This window comes from Vespa crabro, chromosome 8, assembly GCF_910589235.1.
Source record: "Vespa crabro chromosome 8, iyVesCrab1.2, whole genome shotgun sequence".
Lineage (NCBI taxonomy): Eukaryota > Metazoa > Arthropoda > Insecta > Hymenoptera > Vespidae > Vespa > Vespa crabro.
This window is the reverse complement of record NC_060962.1, coordinates 5,609,232-5,631,731: the sequence shown is the minus strand read 5'-3', so window position 1 is coordinate 5,631,731 and position 22,500 is coordinate 5,609,232. Positions and strand designations below refer to the sequence as shown.

Here is a 22,500-nt window from a genome sequence, read left to right as displayed (position 1 = left end):
CCACCAGCAGCATCGCCGTTACCACCTCAGCTACCAGTAATGCCTCCTCTCTTCTCTACGTGCGGTTTTGCGCGCGGAACCTCCCAACGGCCAGGACATTTTTGGCGGTCTCCTGCGAAAGTCTTTCAGTAGCCGTCACTATTACATAACCGCGATGCGATGTAATCACCTTTGCAGAATACATTCTTCTCTTCGTCTTCTTTCTTTTCTTGCCTTTTCTTCACTTCTCTTCTCTTTTCTTTTCTTTTCTTTACTTTACTTTTTCATTTTTTTTCTTTTCATTTTTCTCTTCTTTTTTCTTTTTTCTTTTTTACTTTTTCGGCGCCAAGAACCTACGTCCACGTCTTTAAGTGGATATGTTATGATAATAATAAAACGACACGATAATTAACATTACGTTGAAATTATCGGATAATAGAATTAAATAATATCTTATTAAAATGATATACATAAATCAATTGATATTCGTGTTCTAAATATAAAAGATTTGTTTTCTTACTCGTAATATTTTTATATCTTCAAAGTATTGCTGGTGTTATTGCGAAATTTCAAAATTATAGGGCGTGCGTTTAAGAAGGTTGCAACGTAGGTGGGGGAGGAGAGAGAGAGGGAGGGAGGGAGGAGGAGGAGGAAGAGGAAAAAAAAGAAGACAGCAATGATAAAAATTGTATGCTGTTATTTATTATTATTATTATGCGCGTATCAATGTAATCGAGGAGAAATCTTTATTATTAATATGAGGAATCAGAATGAAATTTTATTTATACAAATATTACATTATAAATACATTGCATAACTCGTTATCATACAGTATGTTCAAATTGATTACGATCGTATATTTCGTAGAATTATAGAAGATCGTACATTACAAATGTAATTATTGAATTTATCGATTCTAGAAATACTCACAAGTATATAGGTATGCATTTATGTATGTATGTATGTAAGTATATATGTATATTGCCATATGTTTATGATTGCTAATAATGGAACTATTTCTTCACGAAATAATCGAAGGATTAACATAAAATAATAATATAAACATGTCGTATGATGAAGCAAAGAAATTATTTTTATTACGGATATTATTATTATTATTATATATATATATATATATATATATATATATATATATATATAACAAAAAAAAATAAATAAAAAAAAAATGAGAAGCTTTTAATTCGTAAATAATTTAATTAAAAGATGCATCCATGACACATATGATGCGCACGTATCGCATGTATTTCATTTATACATACATTCTCGTAATCATCAATATTATTAATATACGATAAAGGTGTATTATCACTTACTATAAAGAACTTACTATAAGAAATTAACAAATTTCTCTCAGCCGTTCGTTATTTTTTTTTCTTTTATTCTTTTTTCGTTTGTTTGCTCTAAAGTAAAATAATTGATTTAGATGTTATAAAAAATACAATTATCAAGTAAATAATTAAAAAGAATATGTAAATGCATTATTATAAAATATCTCATTAGATTCTACATTTTCGTTGTATGCTGGAATGGCGTATAAATGATTCTCCAAACGAAGCACAAACAGTATAATTGCATTTTCATTGGCTCAACAGCATATATTACGTGCACATTTTAAATAATTAAATGCATATAGGAAACACTCGTGCACATTATAAAACATTACATCGATTTTTAAATGGAAAGAACGTATGATCAAATAGAACTAATCATTTCGACAAAGTTAAACTTTGTATATAAATGTAATACTCGAAAAAGACAGGTACACATTCTTTTTTTTTCCTCTGCATATATATATATATATATATATATATATATATATATATATATATATATATATATATATATATATATATATATGTAAAAGTATTCAGAAACAAGTTATTTATTTAAAAAAATGATGTTAAACCCGAATCAAAATATTATCTCTATATTTTATTTGTTTTAATATTGCCACGATAATTATTATGTAAATCGAAAATTATTTCACAGATATTATCTCACAAATATTTGTTGGATAAACAAAATATGATAGAAAATAAATATAAAATAAACATTGTTGTAGTATAATCCATTGTCCGTCCAAAATATTAATCTGTACATATACGAATATATGTATATAACATAGCACATGTACGAAAAGAAAAAAAAAAGGAAAAGAAAAAATGGGAATTCTTTCTTTCATATTTAATAGAAACGTAATAATGTAGTCTTCTTTGGCACATTCACTGAAAAATCTAAAAAAAAAAAAAATAAATACTTGCTTCTTAAATATGATGTTAATCAAAGGACTATAAAGATCTAAAATAGGCTAATAAATTATGACTAACGAATTGATCGAATATTTTTAATACTAGCGATATAAAATGTGTTTTTATATTGATAATATTTAACGCATATTTTATCTAAATTAGATCCCAAAAATGCATGTTTTTGAATAGTACTGTAAATAAATCGTAATTTAATAATCTAAGATAATCGCCTGATAATCTCAGGAGGGAATAAAAAAAAAAAAAAATTGTAAACGAAATAATTCTATGATCATATAGAATATTTCTTGATATACCATTTGATCATAAATTCCTGCAGGATAAAGTGTATTATTTACAATTTTAATATTTTTCTAACTAACTGTCACAATTTATCTCATTAATATTAGTAATCTTTTATTGACAATAACAGAAAACTAGGTAGAATTGTCGCTAAATTTCATAAGCAGTAACTATTCAATTTATGACGATAAGATTGCTATTACTTCCTAAGTACTTACGAAATATAAATGTTAAACATATTATTTTAAAAATGAGAACCTACAAATATATAATAATCATTGCAAATATACATAATGCGTGAGTGATAATAATCTATTATCTTTACAATACTGTACAATAAATCTATGCGTTTATTTGCTTTATAATAGGAACAAATCTTCTTTTTTATTTTGTTTTCTACATATATAAAAGCTTAAATTTCATTGAATAACTTTTAACCTGTGCATTATAGATTTTATGCAATCTGTACATAGTACAGAATATTTAACACTAAGTAATATTATATTAAATTATTCTTACATGTTTAATGTTCTTTTAATACTTCTCAAATCTACCTATCCCTGAGTGATGCATCATCGTTATTAGATAACATCATCATAGTCGTAGATAACAGAAGTATCATATTGAAGTAGATTCATAATTAACTCCTGATAATAAACAATGTTGTTTGAGTCTCTTTAAGTTTGCTATTAGATATGCATTTTCTATAAATAAGTCCTTTGCAAGCATATCAGCTCCGGCTAATCTTTTAGCCTATAACGAAACGATATAAAAAAAAGAAATAAAATCATTCTTATTTACAATGTCCTACTTAAAGTTAATATATAAAAATAAAAAAAAAAATAAATAAATAAAAAAAAATAAAAAATTAAGCATACCTGTTCAGTATTTGCTTGAATTTGAATTTGTAATTTTTCTTGAGTATTATAAAGAAGACACCGTAATTCAGATACCTCTATTTGATGCTGAGACAAAGTTTCTATAAATGAAATTTAAATATATTTCAAAATAAATCCAATTAATTCGACAAATGTTACGTTGATTAGAAATTTCAATAATAACTTACGATGCAATACTTGTTCTATATGATGTTGCCGCTGTATAAAATATTCTTCTAATTGACGTTTTTTACGTTCTTGTATCTGTAATTTCATATTCAAATTTTCCAATATATTTATGTCAATATTACATACTTGTTGTTGTGCAATATCTTGCAAACCTTGACAATGTAAACTATTTAAAGTTTGCGATTTTATTAATTCTTGTATTAATAAATTGTTTTCTTTTCTGGACATGCTATGCTTGAATTTACTTTTTTTATCTTCTTTTTCTGTAAACGTCGTGCATTCAGAAATATTATTCGTTTTTTTCTCTCCCGATTCTGATTTTTCACATTTATATACATTATTTGTATCCGCTTTATTAATACACGGTAATTGATTTAAATGACAATTTTCTACGCAACTTTCTTCCTCTATAACTTGCGACATAAAATGATTAGAAGGCATTGAATTTTCAAATATATGATCCCCTTTAAAATTTTCTGTAACCTTAGATGTATTCCCATCATATTGAGGTGACCTCGATTGCAATTGCATATACGATTCAACGTTAAACGAATCCATGGGAATATTATTGCAAAAAGTACAAGATCGTTGAAAAATGCTTTCATCTGATACCTGAATTGAAATATCAATCTTTTCTGGTCTCTCCAAATGTTTCAATTTTTCAAATAAACTTTTAATCTCTTTATCTTTCTCCAAAATATCCTTCTCTGTTTGCACTTTCCATTGTTCAAATTCTTCTTCCAAATCTAAATACTGTATTACAAAAGAAAATATCCTTTAAATTTTTCAAACAAAAAATAATATAATTGTATATTAATAAAATGATGGCATAGATGTGAAACGTAAATTAAAATGTTATAAAAATTATATCAAAATAAATTAAATAAAATTAAATTGTTAAAAAATTATTAAAATATAAATAATCAAAAACAAATTGAGTTACCTGTTGTTCCAAATTAAATTTTTCTTCTATAGGAGATAATCGACCACCGTTTTTCACTTTATCTACTGGACTAATCATTTCCTCATATTCTGCCATTTTAGCAATAAGCTCTGAAAATTTTTCATCACTTATTTTTTGTTCTTGTTCGAACAACTGCCTCTCTTCTTCCAATTTAGCAGCCCAATAATCTTCGCATTCTTCATATTCTGCTTTCAATAAATCAAGACTTCCTTCTAATTCTAAACATCTTTCAGTCAATTGTTTCTTCTCAGTTTGCCACCAATTTTCTTGTTCCTGAGAAACTAAATTAGTAAGAGAATTATCACTGTTAGATAAAGTCGTATTGTTTTTCTTATCAGATTCATTACAAGGCACACTATGATTGGACGTTATATCTTTTTCTTTTAAATTCTTCATATGATCCGTAATAGAATATTCATCTTTGCGAGGTGGATAATCTCGAAGACTAGTTATTTTATTTTGTAATGATTTAATATCTGCATGATTACAATTGGTATCCGTAGAACAAATCATTGTATCATTACTATTATGCATCACCCGTTTCGCAGATGTTGTTTTATTACATTTAGAAACAACAAAATCTCTTAATGATTCACTTGTTCTTTCTTCGCATTCAGTCTCAAGCTCAGAAGCAAGACTTTTAGAAAAATCAATTTCTTCGGTTAACGAAAATGAGTTGAACTTTGATTGTCCACAAATAACAGAAGATATTGCATCTTTATAATCACAGTTTTCACAAGAACAATCCCCACATTTTATTAACATATTTTTTAAATCTTTTATAATTTGTTCTTTATTATCTATTGTATCTATCTCCGTTTTGAGCAATTCAACTTTTTCATTTAAACCATTGCTGCAGGATAGCTATAAACATATATATACATATATATACATTAGATAAAGTTATATATGAAAATATGAATTTTCATTAATAATTTTATTTTTTTTTGATACCTATAAAAAAATATAAAATCATAAACATAAAAATTCGATACATACAATTTCCTCTTTCTGTGAAGTCGTTTCTACATTGGTATTTGTTTCCGATGTGACAGTAGCATCAACTGCTAAAATTTTTCAATAAAATGATATTGCATTATAATAAATATCACATAAAAGAAAAATAATAATTAAAATAATAAATAAAATTATAAAAATAGTTACGTGGAATATTTATTACCTTCATTTTTAATTGCTCGCAAATTTGTTTCACTATCACGTGATCTTGATATCTCCAATTTTATAGTAAGTTCATCATTTTGATCGCGCAGGGAAACTATTTCTGACTGCAACTGTTTCATACGATCAATTAAATGTAGAACTTGTTCTTCCTTCTTTGCATCTATATCATCAACCTAAAAGTGATAGAGGGAGGAAAAAAAAAAAGATAAAAAAAGGAAAACTATAATATTCAATTATAGCGTCTTTTTTCATAAATATAATTTTTTCCAAGCGCATTAATTTATTTTTTTATATAATACCTCATCATGTTCCGCAGCAAGCATTTTAATTTGCATCAAAAGTTCATTGTTAGATTCTTTTAGCTTATCAATTTGATTTCGGAGATTTTCATTTTCTGTTTCTAGAATTTGATTATCTTGTAAAGCAGTCAAAAGTTTATTTTTATTTTGATAATTTTCTTGTTGCTGCGTTTGTAACTGTTGCTCTTTTACTTTTAAAGTAGTAGCATTACTTTCACGTTCCAAACTAAGTTGATTTGATAAATCCTTTATAATCTCAGAATGTTTATATTCGATCTGTTTTAATAAATTTTGTTTAATTTCCTCTTGCCGGAAATGATGTTCATCAATTTCTTGTGCAAGGGAATTCGCTCTCTCATTAGCCTCTATTACATCAACTCGTAATTTATCTCTTTCACCTGTTATATTTTCTATCAAAATGCTGCAAAATACAAACAATATTATTGAATAAATATACTACGATAGCAGAATTTTTGAATATCACTTTTTTATAATTTCATAATAATCCGCATTAAATTACGATAAAACAGTTGCTTATAACCTACTTCAAGTTGCGTAGTTCTTCCTTATAAAGAAGAAAAACACCTTTCAACAAACTAATATGAGGCTGAATATCTGTATTGATTATAGAATCATTAAGACTTTTCAATTCATCGCATAAGGTAGTAACCAAATCACTTAAATTAATACTTGATGAGTTATACCCTAAATCAGATAAAAGAGAAGCTGCATCAGAAATACCAGCCATTTTCCACATATCGGTAACAATATTATGCTGAATAAAGCTGTAATTTATAACATAAATAATTCATAAAAATTATAATTCAATTAATATAACAAATATATACATTGACCAATCAGTTAAATACTAATACAGATATACTAATACAATACCCTGAATCACGATGTTGAAGTGTATCATAATCAGATTTTTCTTCATTTGAATTTGTTAAACATTTTGAAGATATATCCTTGCAAGGAAGAATCAATTCTTCTTGTAAAATGGTTTGATTTTTAAATATATCTAAAAACTCATCTAAACTAATAAGACCATCGCTATTTTGATCAAGTTTTTCAAATATGCGTTGAGCTATCTATGGGAAAAATAAGCTTATGTTTGACTGCATTCATATATTATTACAAATTGTAAAAAATTCAAATAAATACTTGTTTTGGAAGTGCAGAAGTCTCCCTGTGATTAGACATGTAATATTTTTCTGCAGTATCTGCATTTTCTTTGAAACATACATTCATTTTTTGCCATAAATCTTTTAATCGATTTTTATCTAATATAAGACCTATAAAATGTATTTAATATGTAAGAAATATAAAAGAAACATAGAAAAGTCAGATATAGCAAAGCTTTATACAAATATAATAATTGTTATCATGAAATAAGACATATAGTGAATATAAGGATTACCTGTTTTTGTATTGCTATCATTCATATGAGATTCTTGAATTTCTGAGTTTGGAAAGTCAGAAATTTTATCATTATCATTATTTATATTTACTTCTTGCTGTAATTGTATAGTACAATCCGTGTCACCTTGAGTCAACAGCTCTTGTGTTTTGCCCAACAGAAGTAATAATCCACCTCGAAATTCTTGAAATGAAATTGATCGTTTTCCTGGAGTACATTTTTTAATACATTCCTTTAATTCATCTCCACGATTATGGAGTTGTAATTTATTGCATAAAGAGGATAGATCCTCTTCTTTCAGTTCTGTTTGTCCTTTCATCAAACAACTTTCAAATACAGCAAGAAGCTGTTGTTCATAAGGACCATTATTATGTTCACCCATGGCATCCTTTCATTGTTCTTTAATAAATCTTGTAAGGACTTAACGATGTATCTATATTAAAAATGAATTTATTATTTAAGGTTAAGTAATTTCATATAATAAAAATTAAAATTAAGTATTGTAATATATTATAGACTATAAAATATAGTACTGTAGACTATAAAATATAATCTATAGTATTTCAATTAGATGAAACATGTGATATATATTTTATAAACGATAGAACTATACTTTATCATAATCTTAATTGTAATTAATATAATAAGCAGGTTAGAAATTATTTTATGACACTTACCTCGTGTTTATCACATGCACTGTGATTTCATAATTTCTCAAGATTTATGCTTAAATATGTATTTATAATCAAATAAAGTATAGTGTATAATAAATTCTAATCACAGTATATAACTTATTATGAGTAATGTTAGCATAAAGAAGTCTATCTCCTCACACTTATTAACCTGTAGGTTATACCTAAGTACGTTCAATACATTTGTGTCGTAAATGGTCATAACCTACTATTGTGACATACAATTGACATTGATGTACTCTTAAATATACACACACATGCATGATACACTATCATATTAGCGTACTTAGAATGATCCATAAACTCTAATTAATCCATTAAACTCTAACCAATGTAAACAAATTTATTTTTATTTAAATAAGGTCAAAAAATATTTATATTTATAAATTTTATATAATCAAAAAAAAAAAAAGAAAATTTAAATCGCAACACGTCGCAGTAGATTGAAAATTCGTATCGAACAATATGACAATATGACCATAAACCAACTGCCAGATTTGTACATTCGTTTGAAATTAAGTCTGATGCATAAAGTATGCATGTACATACATACGAATGACACTTAGGAATTTTAATTTATATAACCATATACAATAGAAAAACTATTCATTTGGATTTTATTTAATTTCATAAAATTGTCGAAAATTAAATTAATTTCATTTTATTATACATATAAATAGATAAACTGGTCTTTTTTTCTTTTTTTTTTTTTTTTTTTTTTCCTTCAAAGAACAACGTTTAAATAGTTAATTTTGAATACTTAAATAAACTGAAATAAATGGAATGATACATTATCTACTAAATGTATTTATATGTAAGATTAATTATTAAATTATTTAAACATATAAACTGAACAATAGTATTAATCATTTTTCAAAATGCAATTTTGTGTCTAATAGTTAAAAAATAAAAACATAAAGCTTAATAAATTACTATGTATAGATACTTGGATGGTGATTGGTTATTTCCAATGTGTTCTTAGGCCGTATATCATGTTTCTAATTGGAGGATACCTACATATAGCTGAGTTTACAATGTCACCTTAAAAATTTGGCGGCAATGAGAATTCTAGGACAACACTCAAATAAGACAGAAGTGAATATTTGTAATTAATTATTTAGATGTATCAATAGAATATTTTATGTGATAAATATACTTTTATTATATGTTTGAGATATGGGTATTACAGGATTACTACCATTTTTGGAGAAATCCTCAAGAAAAGCAAATATAAATGAATTTGCAGGTGAATCTGTTGCCATTGATACTTATTGTTGGTTACACAAAGGAATATTTTCTTGTGCTGAAAAACTATCATTAGGAGAACCAACAGATGCGTAAGTAATTATTTTATAATGTATCTTATTATCAGTTTCAATATGATATATCTTATTATCAGTTTTTTTTAATATTTAAACGATTAATATTTTGGCCTGACATTTATTTTTACTTCATCTTAAAATATGATTAACTTTTAATTTTTAACTTTTAGATACATAATATATTGTATGAAATTTATAAAAATGCTTTTAAAATATAATATAAAACCTATTCTTGTATTTGACGGACGACATTTACCAGCTAAGGCAGATACTGAAGCCAAAAGACACGAGTATGTAACGTTTTATATCATAATAATGTTTACATATTATTGATATTAATATAAATATATTATATATTTATAGAAAGAGAGAAATAAAACGTCGTCAAGCAGCAGAATTAATACGTAGTGGACAAACTGCAGAAGGCAGGAATTTATTAAGACAATCGATAGATGTAACACATGAAATAGCTCTGGAACTAATTAAAACATGTCAAAGTTTAAATATAGATTGCATCGTAGCTCCATATGAAGCTGATGCCCAATTAGCATATCTTAATACTAGCGGTATAGCAGATATTGTTATCACTGAAGATAGTGATTTAACATTATTTGGATGTAAAAGAGTTAGTGACTTTTACCATTTTCTATATAAAGAGATAATGATTTTAAACAGAAAATAATGATTAATGATGCATTCTAATTGTAGGTGTTCTTTAAAATGGATGTGAATGGTAATGGTACACTTGTTGAACAAGACAAATTGCATCTTGCTATGGACGTGAAGTCTACGGATTTTGATATGGATAAATTTAGATATATGTGCATTTTATCAGGATGTGATTATTTACCTTCACTTCGTGGTATAGGATTAGCTAAAGCAAAAAAGTTTATTCAAAGTATGAATTCAAACAGTGATATATATAAGGTCAGTTTCTATCTGATATTATACTATAATATAATCTATATAGAGGAGACAGAGGTAAATATTATTATTTTTGCAGGCTCTTACTAATTTAGGAATTTGTCTTAATATGAAATCTTTAACGGTACCAAAGGAATATAGAGACAACTTTATGAAAGCATTTGTAACATTCAAACATCAATTAGTATTTTGCCCTTTACAAAGAAAACAAGTACGTCTAAATTCTCCTTCAGCTGACGTTTCTGAAGATCAGTTACATTATGCTGGAGAAGAGATAGACCCTGATAAAGCATTACAACTTGCTTATGGTAATTGTGATCCATTCACATTTAAAAAGCTTCATGACTTTGATCCTGATAAAAAACAGGTACAATACATAGTTAAATATTTTATTCTTTCTAATATTACATTGTACTTATTTTTCTGATAATTTTCCAAAGAATTTGAATAAGGTGAATCCAAAAATGTTAATTACAATTACAAAACACATAAGCATTTGGTCGCGCAATTATAAACCAAAACAAAGTCCAGGAAACATATATAAAAAAGAAACAACAAATTATGAGCATCACTTGTCTGTAAAAGAATTTTGTACTTCGGAAAAAAAATCTGCTAATTTAAAGAAGAAAGAATATTCTGGTAATATTTATATCATATTTAATTTATACGAATTATTGTTTTAAATTAATTTAAATGTTTATTTTATTTTAGATATAAATATTCCAAATTATCAAGAATTAAACGAAAAAGATATTTTAGACACATATAAATCTGAAGAAAGTATTGAATCTGAAAATGCAATACATTTAGAAAAAGAGAATGTGTCTGATGTTAATGAACAAAAATCTCCAATATTAACTAGAAAAACGAATCCATTTGTTAAAGAAGTATCTAGTAATGAAATATCTCCCAGTTTATTATTTAAACGAAGAAGTAGAATGAAACCTGGGCGCAAAATAAACTTCAGAAAAACAATTATTGATGAGAATGTAATTACAGAAAGTAAATTTTTTACAAATATAAATGAAGACATAGATAAAAATAATGCAAAAAATAATGATAATGATGTTAATTTTGAATCTGATGAATTATGTATAAGTCATACTTCCAAAAAGATGAAGATAGAAGTAGATGATAGAAAGTGCGATTTAAAATATTTAACAGAACTTAATAATCTAGATAATACATATTCCATAAATACAAAACAATCAGATCAGAATATATTAGTAAATGAAAATAAGAATGCGATTGCTAACACAAACATGACTAATGAAGAAACATTTACAACGCAAGATATGTGTTCTTCAAATCATACATACGAATCTAAACTTTTATTTACTTCAAAGAACGAAGAGGAATATATAAATTTTAATGCAAATAATATTATGAATAACTATAATTGTAATATGCCACAATCAAACAGTCCTACTTCAGAATCTGATTATTCAGTTAGCCAAAATAGTGTAGAAGATAATACAAATAGTTTATTTAAATTTTCAAATATTAAATTAAATCCATCAAATGACATTCACTCTAGTAAAACGATAAAGAAGCAACTAACAAGCTTCCAAATGGTTTGTATTTATTTATCTACAACAAGAATATCATAAAGATATATTTATATGCAAAAAATACCTGTACAAATTTCTTTAATTTTTAATATTTTTCAGAGAACCAACAGAAAAAGCACAATCAAACGAGACCATCGAAGTAAACAATTATCTTCTGAGCATGGACAACTAAGTTTATTAAATATGTTTGGATTTGAAAAAAGTAAGTTTCTTCATTATAATTATTTACATGTTATATATTTATAAAAAGTTCTATATTATATTTTACAGAGCAAAGTTGAAGTACTGAAGTTAGAATTAAATAAATTAAATCTGAACTATATATATATATATTGAATGAATATTTAGAAAAATATTGTTATGCATGTCTGAAAAAAAAAATTGCATTATATTGTTATAGGCATTATTTAAATTCTATATTAATAGCACTACCATAAGTACATCTACTCTTGTATATTTTATAGGAAATAATTTATTTTGTATCTATTCCTCCCAAGGTCTTGATATTCTTACATTTTTCCAATTATCGATATCCAGCTAAAATTATAATAAGAAGGATATAATAACGCTTAACTTTGTAATAAATAAAAATTAAAAAATAAAAACCATTTATAATTTTTTTTTTAAATTACGAGACATTTATTTATAAATGCATATCTATTGAAAATAAAATCTGACTGCTTTTTTTTTAAAAGTAGGAATATAAAAAAAACTTTCATAATATATAAAAAATATGAAGTAAAGTTTAATTAATAAATAAGAACTATTTCTATAAAATTTATCTTATCAACGTATTCTAAAATATTTACATATATTGCAGTATTTATTTACAATTTGTTGTAACATACCTCTTTAATTTTTTCAAATTCAGAATCTAAAGTAACTTCTCCTGGTTTTTTTACTTCAATACCTAATCGTTTTGCTTCATGGTAATAAGCCCGTCGCTGTCTGTATATATATCTAAAAGAAGAATCTCTTATATTAGCAAAAGCTAAAGACATAGATACAAATTATAACATAAATTATGTAATTATAAATGGTCAAGTCTTAAGTCATCTTATAATTTCATTATTTTTCTTTTACAAAATAATATATATATATATACACACACGAATTCCTATGTACCTTATTTGTGTAAACTCTTTGAGTCCAAACGATCCACCGACGACTAAAATTATGAATGGAACACCATAGCGAAATGTTTTACTTCGAAATAATGACATCACGTTAATCAATAAACTTATTCCTTAATAAACATAATAACAAAGTTTATCAAACTGTAGTAATAAAGTAATATCACATAAAATGTACTTTAAGCTTTATCTAATTTTATCATATGAATTATTATATGATAATATAATATCATATTATATTATTATCATATGATATTATATATTATATATATTATCATATGATAATAATATAATATGATATATATAATATAAGATCATATTATATTATTATATGAATTATTAACCTTATTCTTATAGGTTACGACCAAAACTAACCTCTTCAACTTCTACGTTAAGAGATCTACCAATCAGAGTCGACTATTCTCCTCTACGTATTTTAATTAAAGATGTAAGCCGTAGCGATGAAAAAAAATGATATTATTAGTATTTACTATTTACTCCTTACGTCGATGCATGTGTGAAGATTTTACTATTAATCTACGAACTCGATTCTATTAAGTATAAAATTAGGTGGGGTCAGCGACACAGTGTTATTTTTTTCTTTATATGTTAGAAATGGAATTGAATGTAATCAAAAGTATAATCTAGGTTACATCAGTCCAATATCTTTTTATAAAATTAATTAAATATATTATTTCATTCTCATCTAAATACACTTGAACTGATACAATTGTTAACTTCATTTTGACTTCGTTTTGACTGTTCAGATATTTTTATATTTGGAAACAAATAACGCGATAATATACTGTCAAGCATACGTCACGTCGTATTATGATTGTCAAGTATACTGTTCTAGGGATTTTTCATTATAATCGTCATCACAACTCGCCATTTACGTATACTCAACTATTTCATGAATACCAACCTAAATTATTATCCCAACTAACAAATTATTGGTTGGTGGATATCTCATAGAAATGAATCCTAATAGATGGCTATTCTCTGAAAAGATAAAAGAATAAGAAGAATATAAATTAATTTTTACAATCAAAAATTATAGTATTGATAATTTATGAGGAATCGAAATTTTCAATAATATTTTAATGTGAATTGAGATTAACAGTTTTTTTAACTATAATGTTCGAATAAGCATTGTTCATTGGTGACAGCTTGATCGCTGATCAATGTTTTTGATTCCTAATTAGAAGAGAATTATATGTACGTTTGATCAAAAACGTGATAAAAATAGTGTCAATTTTTAATGAAGAAAAATACATGTTAGGTTAGAGTGAAATTGAATGTGTACAATATACTCATTTAAACGAAAATAATTATTAAACTATTTCAATTCTAAATGTGTATAATATCATAAATATTACCAATGATAATTAATCAAATTCCGTGTTTTGTTGACACTTGAACGAAAACGAAACTCTGGTCTTCTGTTTTGGATATGGTCAATCAAATGGATAATACAAAAACTTCAAGATACGGATTAATATCTTGGAAATTGAATAAGAAGCCTTTGGGTTTCTTATGGAAACGTCATTATCGTGAAAATGTCATAAAAGTAGATGAAAATAAATGGAAGGGAGAAGATCCTAACACTATCAACGTTGCACCATGCAAATCACAAAATAATAATACCAACAAAATACCACACGGTTTTTTTGGAAATATTAAGAGACATTTTGCAATCTGCAAAGCTAAGCAAAAAGTAAGTATATATATATATATATATATATATATATATATATATATATATACATATATACTTATGTATATATGTATACATTCAATGTTATAATAAAATTTTTGCAGGCAAGCAAAGCTATCACAGTTGATCATCTTTATGAGGCTCAACAAATAATGTATACAGTTGAAAACGACAAGCCAGCAAAATCTTCTTTTTACATTGACACGCCGCTAGTCGAACACTGTCTTCCTTCTATAAATATTGATAATTTACAGGCCAATATTACACAAACTACTATAGATGAAAATAAAGTTAATTGCAATACTCAATTTTCTTCGCCTTTAGATTGTGAGACAGATATTTATTCAAAAGAAGAAACAAAAGATTTAGATGTACTTGATGGAGAATATCATACGAAAAATAAAATGCATATTGATCCATCAGTAGAATCCCCAGCATTGCGTACTACAGATGAAAAACAAATAGTACAATATACGAGTAATACGGATGGAGAAAATGATATGGTAATAAACGATGAAAGTAAGTTGAAGGCATGTCTTACAGAGGAATTATTGAAATTGAGCAAATATGGTTGGTATTGGGGTCCCATATCTGGAAACGAGGCTGATATTAAACTCATGTCAGAACCAGATGGTGCATTTTTAGTTAGAGATTCATCCGACGACAGGTACATTATCATTTTATATATATATATTTTTTTTTCATTTTACATATAAAAAATATATTTAATTTGATATTTGTTAATAGGTATTTATTAACATTAAGTTTTAAATCATCGGGGAAATTACTTCATGCACGAATAGAACACAGTAGAGGTATTTTTTCATTATGCAACCGTGGAGAAAGTAAATCCTTTACTTCAATAGCTGCTTTAATCGATTATTCTATGAACTTCAGTGAAACGGCAGTTATTTGTTATTCAAGACCTAAATATCCTGGTTGTCCATCGTTTCCTGTAAGGCTAACAAAGCCAGTTAGTAGGTTCACTCAAGTAAAAAGTTTACAATATCTTTGTCGTTTCGTTATACGACAAAATACAAGATTGGACAATATTCACAAATTGCCCTTGCCAAAAAGCATGAAAGGATATATAGAGGAGGCGCATTACTAAGACACGAAACGATGCAATTAACTTAAAACTTTAATAATAAAAACTTTAATAATACGACAATTAAAATGTCATGTGATAATTTTAGAGTATTGCTGAAAAGAATTAAATTTATATTTAGAGATAAATTTTTTATGTGCTTTTGCACATTTACATAACAAAAGTATTGGCAATGCAAAAAAAAACGTGAAGGCACAATCGAAATAAATGCATTTGTTAAATAAATAGATATGTATATATGTATATATATATACATATATACATATATATATATATACATACATATATATATACATACATATATATATATATACATATATATACACATATATAAGATTTGATAGGAAAATATATTTTATGATATCTATACGATGTAGTACAAAAGGTGCATTCTATAAACTTGAAATAAACAGATGGAATATATGTATATATTGCACCAACAATATCATGTTTATTTACTATCAATACAATCATGTGTACGCACATATTAGATTTTATTTCTATAGATTAGATTAAATAATAAATCGTGAAATTCTTAATATCTGTATTTTAATAAAAACTTATTTTTATTTGTTTTTTTTTTTTTTATATTTCTGGTGCAATATAAATGAACTCGATCAGATTCGTAAATGTATCTGTATAAATTCAACGTAAACGTAGTTTACTTTTTAAGATTACTCCATTTATTAATTTTGATCGATAAATTTATAAAAACTAATTATTAAGGCAAATGACTTATAGGCACATAGTTTGATAATGAAATATTGATATACTTTGAACGATGCGAGTTATACAGAAAAATTATGAATGACATCGCTGATTCCTCATGTTTGTTACTCTATGTATTCTCTCTATCACTATTGTATAGTCTTTATAAATATCACATACAAACGAGCGATTCATGTTACAACATCGCTTTTATGTGATAAACGAGTAATAGATGTAATCACGGCTTTACAAATTATTTATCCTCTTTTTAAAAATTCTCAATCTTTGAGAATTGCTTTTAGCAATTGTTAAAAATAAATTGTCGGCAAAGGTAAAGAAAGATATTTATTTTATAAGTTGAATTTATATATGTGAGAGTATATTAAAAATCTCAATAGGAATTACTTTGTAAAAAAAAAAAAAAAAAGAAAAAAAAAGAAAAAAAAAGTAATATTTGTAAAGAAGCATATATTCTCTGATCCATTTATCTTTATACATATAGCTTCAATAAAATGTTTTTAATAAATGACATTAAAAAAATCATTAAAAAGCGAACATAATAAATATATCCGACGTTTATATCATTCTCCAAACATTCCCAAAGCTTTAACGACGAGATATTAACGAGTAAATTGTAAATGTCAATTGAAATTTATAATATATATTTTAATGAACGAACGATAAACACGAGACGAAGAAAATTCGTGTAATTGTATATTTCGATTGAAAAGTCGAATGAACGATGGAAAAAAGAAAACAAGAAAACGAAAAAAGAAGGAAAAAGAAAAGAAAATAGAAAGATTAACAAGATCGAAAGAATCATAGAATTTTGATGATGCCGGTTGTCGAAGGTGGATTGGTCGATCGTGGCGCATATGTCGTCATCTCGTCGCCGTTTGTTCTCTACAAATCGAGAAAAGATACGAGTAAGAACGAATCGCACAACAGCAATAACAACAGCAGCGGCAGCAGCAACAATAACAGCAACAGTAACAGCAATTTAGCAACTACTAGTAGTAGTAGTAGTAGTAACAGTAGCAAATAGCAGCTGTGACGGTGACGGCGACGGCGACGGTGACGGTGGTGGTGGTGGAGGTAGTGGTGGAGGTGAAGGTGGAGGTGGTGGTGGAGGTGGAGGTGGTGGTGGCAGCGGCGGTGACAGTGACGGTTACGTTGATGGCGGCGGCGTCAGGGGCAGTAGTGTCAAATTTATTGTTAGATGCCGCATCGTGAAGCATCGCGAAGTATCGTCCGTACGTCGATGATTAACGTCAAAACGTCGGCGTGGTCTGCTCGCACTACAGGTATGAGCACGTAACCAAGAGAGAGAGAGAGAGAGAGAGAGCGCGTAATATCGACATGAAGAAAAATAATAAATGTAGACGAGCGCGAGTTTTATTTTCTCGAATGTACGATATCAATGAAGAAATAAGAAAAACACATGAGAGAATGGTAATAAGATATATTCGAAAATGTGAAAGAATAATCGGCGATCATAGTCGATGAGGAAACGAAAAAGGAGAAGGAAAAGGCGGAGGAAGGTTTTCACCGCGCCAACAAGTGATACACGTAACACCGTTACGTGTTCAGTAAGGAAACGTAAGATAGTCACCTTTTAGAGAAGAGAGAGAGTGCGTGTAAGAGAGAGAGAGAGAGAGAGAGAGAAAGAGAGAGACATACAGAAGAAGAGAAAAAGGGATAGATAGGCAAATAAAGAGAAATAGAAAAATAGTGTGTGTTGTGTGTGTGTGAGAGAGAAAGAGAGAGAGAGAGAGAGAGAGAGAATAAATCAGTGAACTAAGAAGAGTAAGAGAGAAAAGAGCATTACGAGCCGACGAGTCTCACGAGAAGAATCATCGAAAATAGGAGAGGAGAAAGAGTAGCGCCACGGTGCGTCGATGGGACGCGCCGTGCAAGGCGTCGTGAGACGGCCGAGATACGAGAGAAACGACAGTAACATTTATCAAGAAATACGAAAAAATAATAACGTTGAGTACGGCACGAGAGAACGGACGAAATCTTATACGCCGTTACTCAACGTATTTTCTTTACCGGCAAAAGTTTCCTCTGTACTTTTCGATATTGTCATTTATGGTCTTTTGAAGTTTAAAGGTGACGACGCGTGTCGGCCAAGTGATTACGATAGCGGCTATGATAGTAGTGGAAGAGATGATTGTGGTGGTAGTGATGCCGCGAGGTTGGTTTTGGTAGTGGTAGTAGTGCTGATAAAAGTAGTAGTGGTGGCTCAAGCAAAGATAGTGATAATAGTGACGGTGGCGGCGGTGACAGTGACGGTGGCGGTCGTGTCGTTGTCGGTCGTGCCGGCATACGCGTTGATCGTTCCACGAAAAACATTGAGGACCGTTAACAGGAATAGAAAAAAGGAAGAACGAGAAAGAAAAGTCATAAGAATAGTGCTCAGGGAGGAAAGTTGTGAACGATTATACGAGAAGGGAGCGTAACGCGACGACGACGGTAGATGCGAGCATCGCCGGCGCGACCGTCACCGTCGCCGACCGTCGCTGTCGTCCTCGAAAATTAGAAAAAGAAAAAGAGAGAAGAAAGGAGTGAGAGAGAGGGAGGGAGAAAGAGAAAAAGAGAGAGAGAGAGAGAGAGAGAGAGAGAAAAGAAAGGAAACAAACAACAAGATCCTCCGTTAAAGGATCTTGAATGCAGTGGTGCGCGGTGACTCCCAAGGGCCGCAAGACTCCCTACGACGACGACGACGATCTAGAGGAAAAGAACGATGAAAGAAAGGGCGACGGTGACGAAGATGAGGAGAGAGATAACAGAGACGGGAAAAAAGGAGGAAAGTCTTGTCGCGTGATCCAAGTTCCTTTCTCTCTCAGTGAACCTCGAAGATGTCGTCGTCGTCGTCGTCGTCGTCGTCGTCGTCGTCGTTGTCTTTTAATCTCAGGTTACGGCTCGCCTCGCGATGGAACCTCGATCTTAGGTATTACGACGACAATCTCGAGGAAGAAGAAGCTGCTCGGACGATCAAATAGCATAAAAGAAGAAGGAGAGGAAGGCCTGGAGTTAAGCACGCGAGACCGTGCACGTCACCGCTGCCGGTTGCCAATTCTCTGAGTCATATCCGTGAATTACTCCCTCCTCCTCGACCTCCACCTCACCCTCCTACGACCCTTTACTCGAAGATGAACTCCATGCTGTATACCCTCTACGGGTTCGCGATATTTTTTATGATATTCTGGTCGGGCATGTGGATAGTTCACATGTTGGCTTTAATAGCCGGCCGTTGGAAGCTTCATCGAAAGATCGCCCAAATGCCGAGCTACGAGACTCCTCTGCCTGGTGTTTCAATCATAAAACCATTAATGGGAGTAGATCCGAATCTATTCAATAATCTCGAGACATTCTTCACGATCGAATATCCTAAATATGAATTGCTCTTTTGCGTCGAGGACGATTCCGATCCAGCTTTGATGCTGGTAGGGAAATTAATTGAAAAATATCCCCAAATAGAGACCCGAGTATTCGTCGGTGGTAGAAACGTCGGGGTCAATCCAAAAATCAACAACATGCAGCCGGCTTACGAGACGGCTAAATACGAGTTGGTACTTATAAGTGACAGCGGTATAAGGATGAAGGAGGACACTCTATTGGATATGGTCAATCACATGACCGATAAGGTCGCATTGGTACATCAAATGCCCTTCACGTATGACCGCGACGGTTTCGCCGCAGCATACGAAAAGATATTCTTCGGTACTGTACAATCGAGGATGTACCTGGCAGCTGATCTTTTGAGAATAAACTGTCATACCGGTATGTCGGCGTTACTTCGTAAAGCGACCTTGGACGAGGTCGGCGGCCTCAAAACCTTCGGTGTCTATCTCGCTGAGGACTTCTTTTACGCTAAGTCATTGACCGACCGCGGCTGGCGAATAACCGTCTGCTCTCAGCCGGCCTTGCAAAACAGCGGCCACTGCGAGTTGCACTCCTTCCAGGCGAGGCTCAGGAGGTGGGCCAAGCTTCGTGTCGCCATGTTACCCACCACGATCGTCTTCGAACCTCTCAGCGAGTGCCTCGTATTAGGCGCCTGTGCCTCATGGGCGGCCAGTGTTCTATTCGACTGGGACTCTTTAGTTTTTTATCTTGTACACATACTATTGTGGTTCATGTTCGACTGGACGCTTTTGTGTGTCGTACAGAACGGGCCGTTGCCCTTCAACAAACTCATGTTCGTCTGTGGATGGCTTCTCAGTGAGATCACGAGACCATATCTCTTCGTTCAAGCCGTCCTGGATCCTCTGATACAGTGGCGTTCGCGCGTTTACAAGCTCAGATGGGGCGGCGTCGCGGAGGAAGTCAAGACGAAAGTAAAATATTAGGATAGCAAATCGTTCTCTCTTCCCATCGATTTTTTTTTCTTCTTTTTTCCCTATTTTATTTTTACTCCTCCTTCCCTTTTCTTTATTTCTCCCTCCCTCTCTTCCCCCCTCTCTTCTCTCTCTCTCTCTTTCTCTCTCGCTCTCTCTCTCCCCCTTTCTCTCATTCGCTCTTGTTCCGATTCTCTTTATCTCTCTTTCTCTATTCTCTCTCTCTCTCTCTCTCCTTTTTCTTTAAACTCTCGTTTCTTGATTCTTTTTTCTTTTTCTTTTTCTTTTTTTTTTCTTTTTTTAATAATTTCTCTTCCTTATCGCGTAAAATCAGAGGATAGTGATACTTGATGGCATATCGCGCATTATTCTATATATTTCGCGCTACATATCTACGATATTGCAGTATGCATGAAATATCTCTCTATGTACGATAATATTTTTGTCTCTTTCTTTCGAATATCGTTTCTTCTTTTTCTTCTTCTTCTTCTTCTTCTTCTTCTTCTTCTTCTACTTCTTTCTTATTTCTATCTATTTTTTATTTGCTCGCAAAATGGCACGCAAATCGGGTCGCCGCGAGATTACGCGAATTTCCTTCTGAATACGATCAATAAGAAGTTTTACTGCCGACTGAAAACGTTTGATCGATAATCGAACGAAGTAAAATCTGTGAAGAATTCGTTCGTTAGCGTACATATTATAGGAAAGGAGAGAGAGCTGGGTGATAAGTTATTGATCGCGAAGCGATATCGTGATATTAATAATAATAATAATAATAATAATAATAATAATAATAATAATAATAATAATAATTGTATATTTAATTTAATTCGAAACATAATAAAACGCACTGTCCTTCTCGCGACTCTGTTTAACAATTTACGATTCCAATGACACTGACGATTCTGATCGCATCGACGACTTTAATACAACTGGGGTGTGGGGCAAAATCTTGCTTAAAAGTTAGCACGATTCTCGTATCACATTATCAGCATTGCAAAGAATAAAATTCTATCTTTCTCCATATATATATACACACACACACACACACACATATTCACAAACGCGATTTTTTAGATTTATATGCTTACGTTTTTGTCATCCTACAATATTGTAAATATTTTGTTTCATTATAAATTTATCGCGGATCAGACTTCATCACGTTATGATAAATATCGCTCGGGTTAAATATCGCTATTTAACCATTCAACATCTGAATCGTTAGTCATTAATTGATTAATAAGTTCGACTTTATACAATTTAATGATCAATTATTTCAATATTATTCTTAGAATATTGTTTTTAAATTCGATCGTGATATTGTTCGACTTTATTTTTTATTTATTTATTTATTTATTTTTTTTTTTTTTTTTTTTTTTTATTGTATCGAAATTGTACAAACACATAAGTTCGCATTCGTCATAATTTCATTGAAATATATATATATATATATATATATATATATGATTAGTAATGAGGAAATATATTTCCTGTATACATA

At 29.5% G+C, this 22,500-nt stretch overlaps 5 protein-coding genes across 13 annotated transcripts in view; 3 read left to right on the top strand and 2 right to left on the bottom strand.

Moving 5' to 3' along the window:
• LOC124426186 overlaps positions 1–8,681 on the bottom strand; it is a 20,518-nt gene extending 11,837 nt beyond the window's left edge. Inside the window, exons 1-12 of the mRNA XM_046967570.1 lie at positions 8,162–8,681; positions 7,485–7,917; positions 7,229–7,359; positions 6,956–7,155; positions 6,607–6,846; positions 6,062–6,482; positions 5,761–5,935; positions 5,580–5,647; positions 4,560–5,444; positions 3,616–4,369; positions 3,428–3,528; positions 3,172–3,302 (exon numbers count right to left, since the gene is read on the bottom strand). Of these exons, the coding sequence (XP_046823526.1) occupies positions 3,172–3,302; positions 3,428–3,528; positions 3,616–4,369; positions 4,560–5,444; positions 5,580–5,647; positions 5,761–5,935; positions 6,062–6,482; positions 6,607–6,846; positions 6,956–7,155; positions 7,229–7,359; positions 7,485–7,866 (3,488 nt within the window). The 5' untranslated portion in view covers positions 7,867–7,917; positions 8,162–8,681. The remainder of the gene's footprint in view (positions 1–3,171; positions 3,303–3,427; positions 3,529–3,615; positions 4,370–4,559; positions 5,445–5,579; positions 5,648–5,760; positions 5,936–6,061; positions 6,483–6,606; positions 6,847–6,955; positions 7,156–7,228; positions 7,360–7,484; positions 7,918–8,161) is intronic.
• A 486-nt stretch (positions 8,682–9,167) lies between these two features.
• On the top strand, positions 9,168–12,404 carry LOC124426255 (exonuclease 1). Of its 2 annotated transcripts, XM_046967710.1 has the most exons (9): positions 9,169–9,513; positions 9,669–9,788; positions 9,862–10,123; positions 10,207–10,425; positions 10,502–10,789; positions 10,863–11,061; positions 11,134–11,996; positions 12,093–12,195; positions 12,264–12,404. In XM_046967710.1, exons 1-9 carry the CDS (start codon positions 9,353–9,355, stop codon positions 12,272–12,274), a joined length of 2,226 nt encoding a protein of 741 aa, XP_046823666.1. In that variant the 5' UTR covers positions 9,169–9,352; the 3' UTR covers positions 12,275–12,404. The 2 variants fall into 2 exon arrangements, with proteins under 2 accessions (XP_046823665.1, XP_046823666.1); XM_046967709.1 differs by lacking the exon at positions 12,264–12,404 and having other exon boundaries at positions 9,168–9,513; positions 12,093–12,239.
• On the bottom strand, positions 12,212–13,988 carry LOC124426258 (cytochrome c oxidase assembly protein COX16 homolog, mitochondrial). 2 transcript variants are annotated; one of them, XM_046967718.1, is made up of 4 exons: positions 13,471–13,988; positions 13,119–13,239; positions 12,842–12,953; positions 12,212–12,530 (listed from the first exon to the last, which is right to left on the bottom strand). In XM_046967718.1, the coding sequence occupies exons 2-4, from the start codon at positions 13,214–13,216 to the stop codon at positions 12,477–12,479; spliced, it is 264 nt and encodes an 87-aa protein (XP_046823674.1). In that variant the 5' UTR covers positions 13,217–13,239; positions 13,471–13,988; the 3' UTR covers positions 12,212–12,476. The 2 variants fall into 2 exon arrangements, with proteins under 2 accessions (XP_046823674.1, XP_046823673.1); XM_046967717.1 differs by having other exon boundaries at positions 13,502–13,982.
• Positions 13,989–14,139: 151 nt separating this feature from the next.
• On the top strand, positions 14,140–16,994 carry LOC124426257. Its single transcript, XM_046967716.1, has 3 exons — positions 14,140–14,843; positions 14,948–15,510; positions 15,591–16,994. Exons 1-3 carry the CDS (start codon positions 14,580–14,582, stop codon positions 15,952–15,954), a joined length of 1,191 nt encoding a protein of 396 aa, XP_046823672.1. The 5' UTR covers positions 14,140–14,579; the 3' UTR covers positions 15,955–16,994.
• Positions 16,995–19,794: 2,800 nt separating this feature from the next.
• LOC124426256 (ceramide glucosyltransferase) overlaps positions 19,795–22,500 on the top strand; it is a 29,242-nt gene continuing 26,536 nt past the window's right edge. For 6 of the 7 annotated variants that reach the window (XR_006942687.1, XR_006942688.1, XR_006942689.1 and 3 more), the window contains exon 1: positions 19,805–20,999. Coding sequence is in view for 4 of the 7 variants with exons in the window: in XM_046967714.1 (XP_046823670.1) it covers positions 19,815–20,999 (1,185 nt within the window). In the remaining 3 variants the exon portion in view is untranslated. Of the gene's footprint in view, positions 21,000–22,500 lie in introns of all 7 variants that reach the window. The other variant, XM_046967715.1, reaches the window with a different exon arrangement.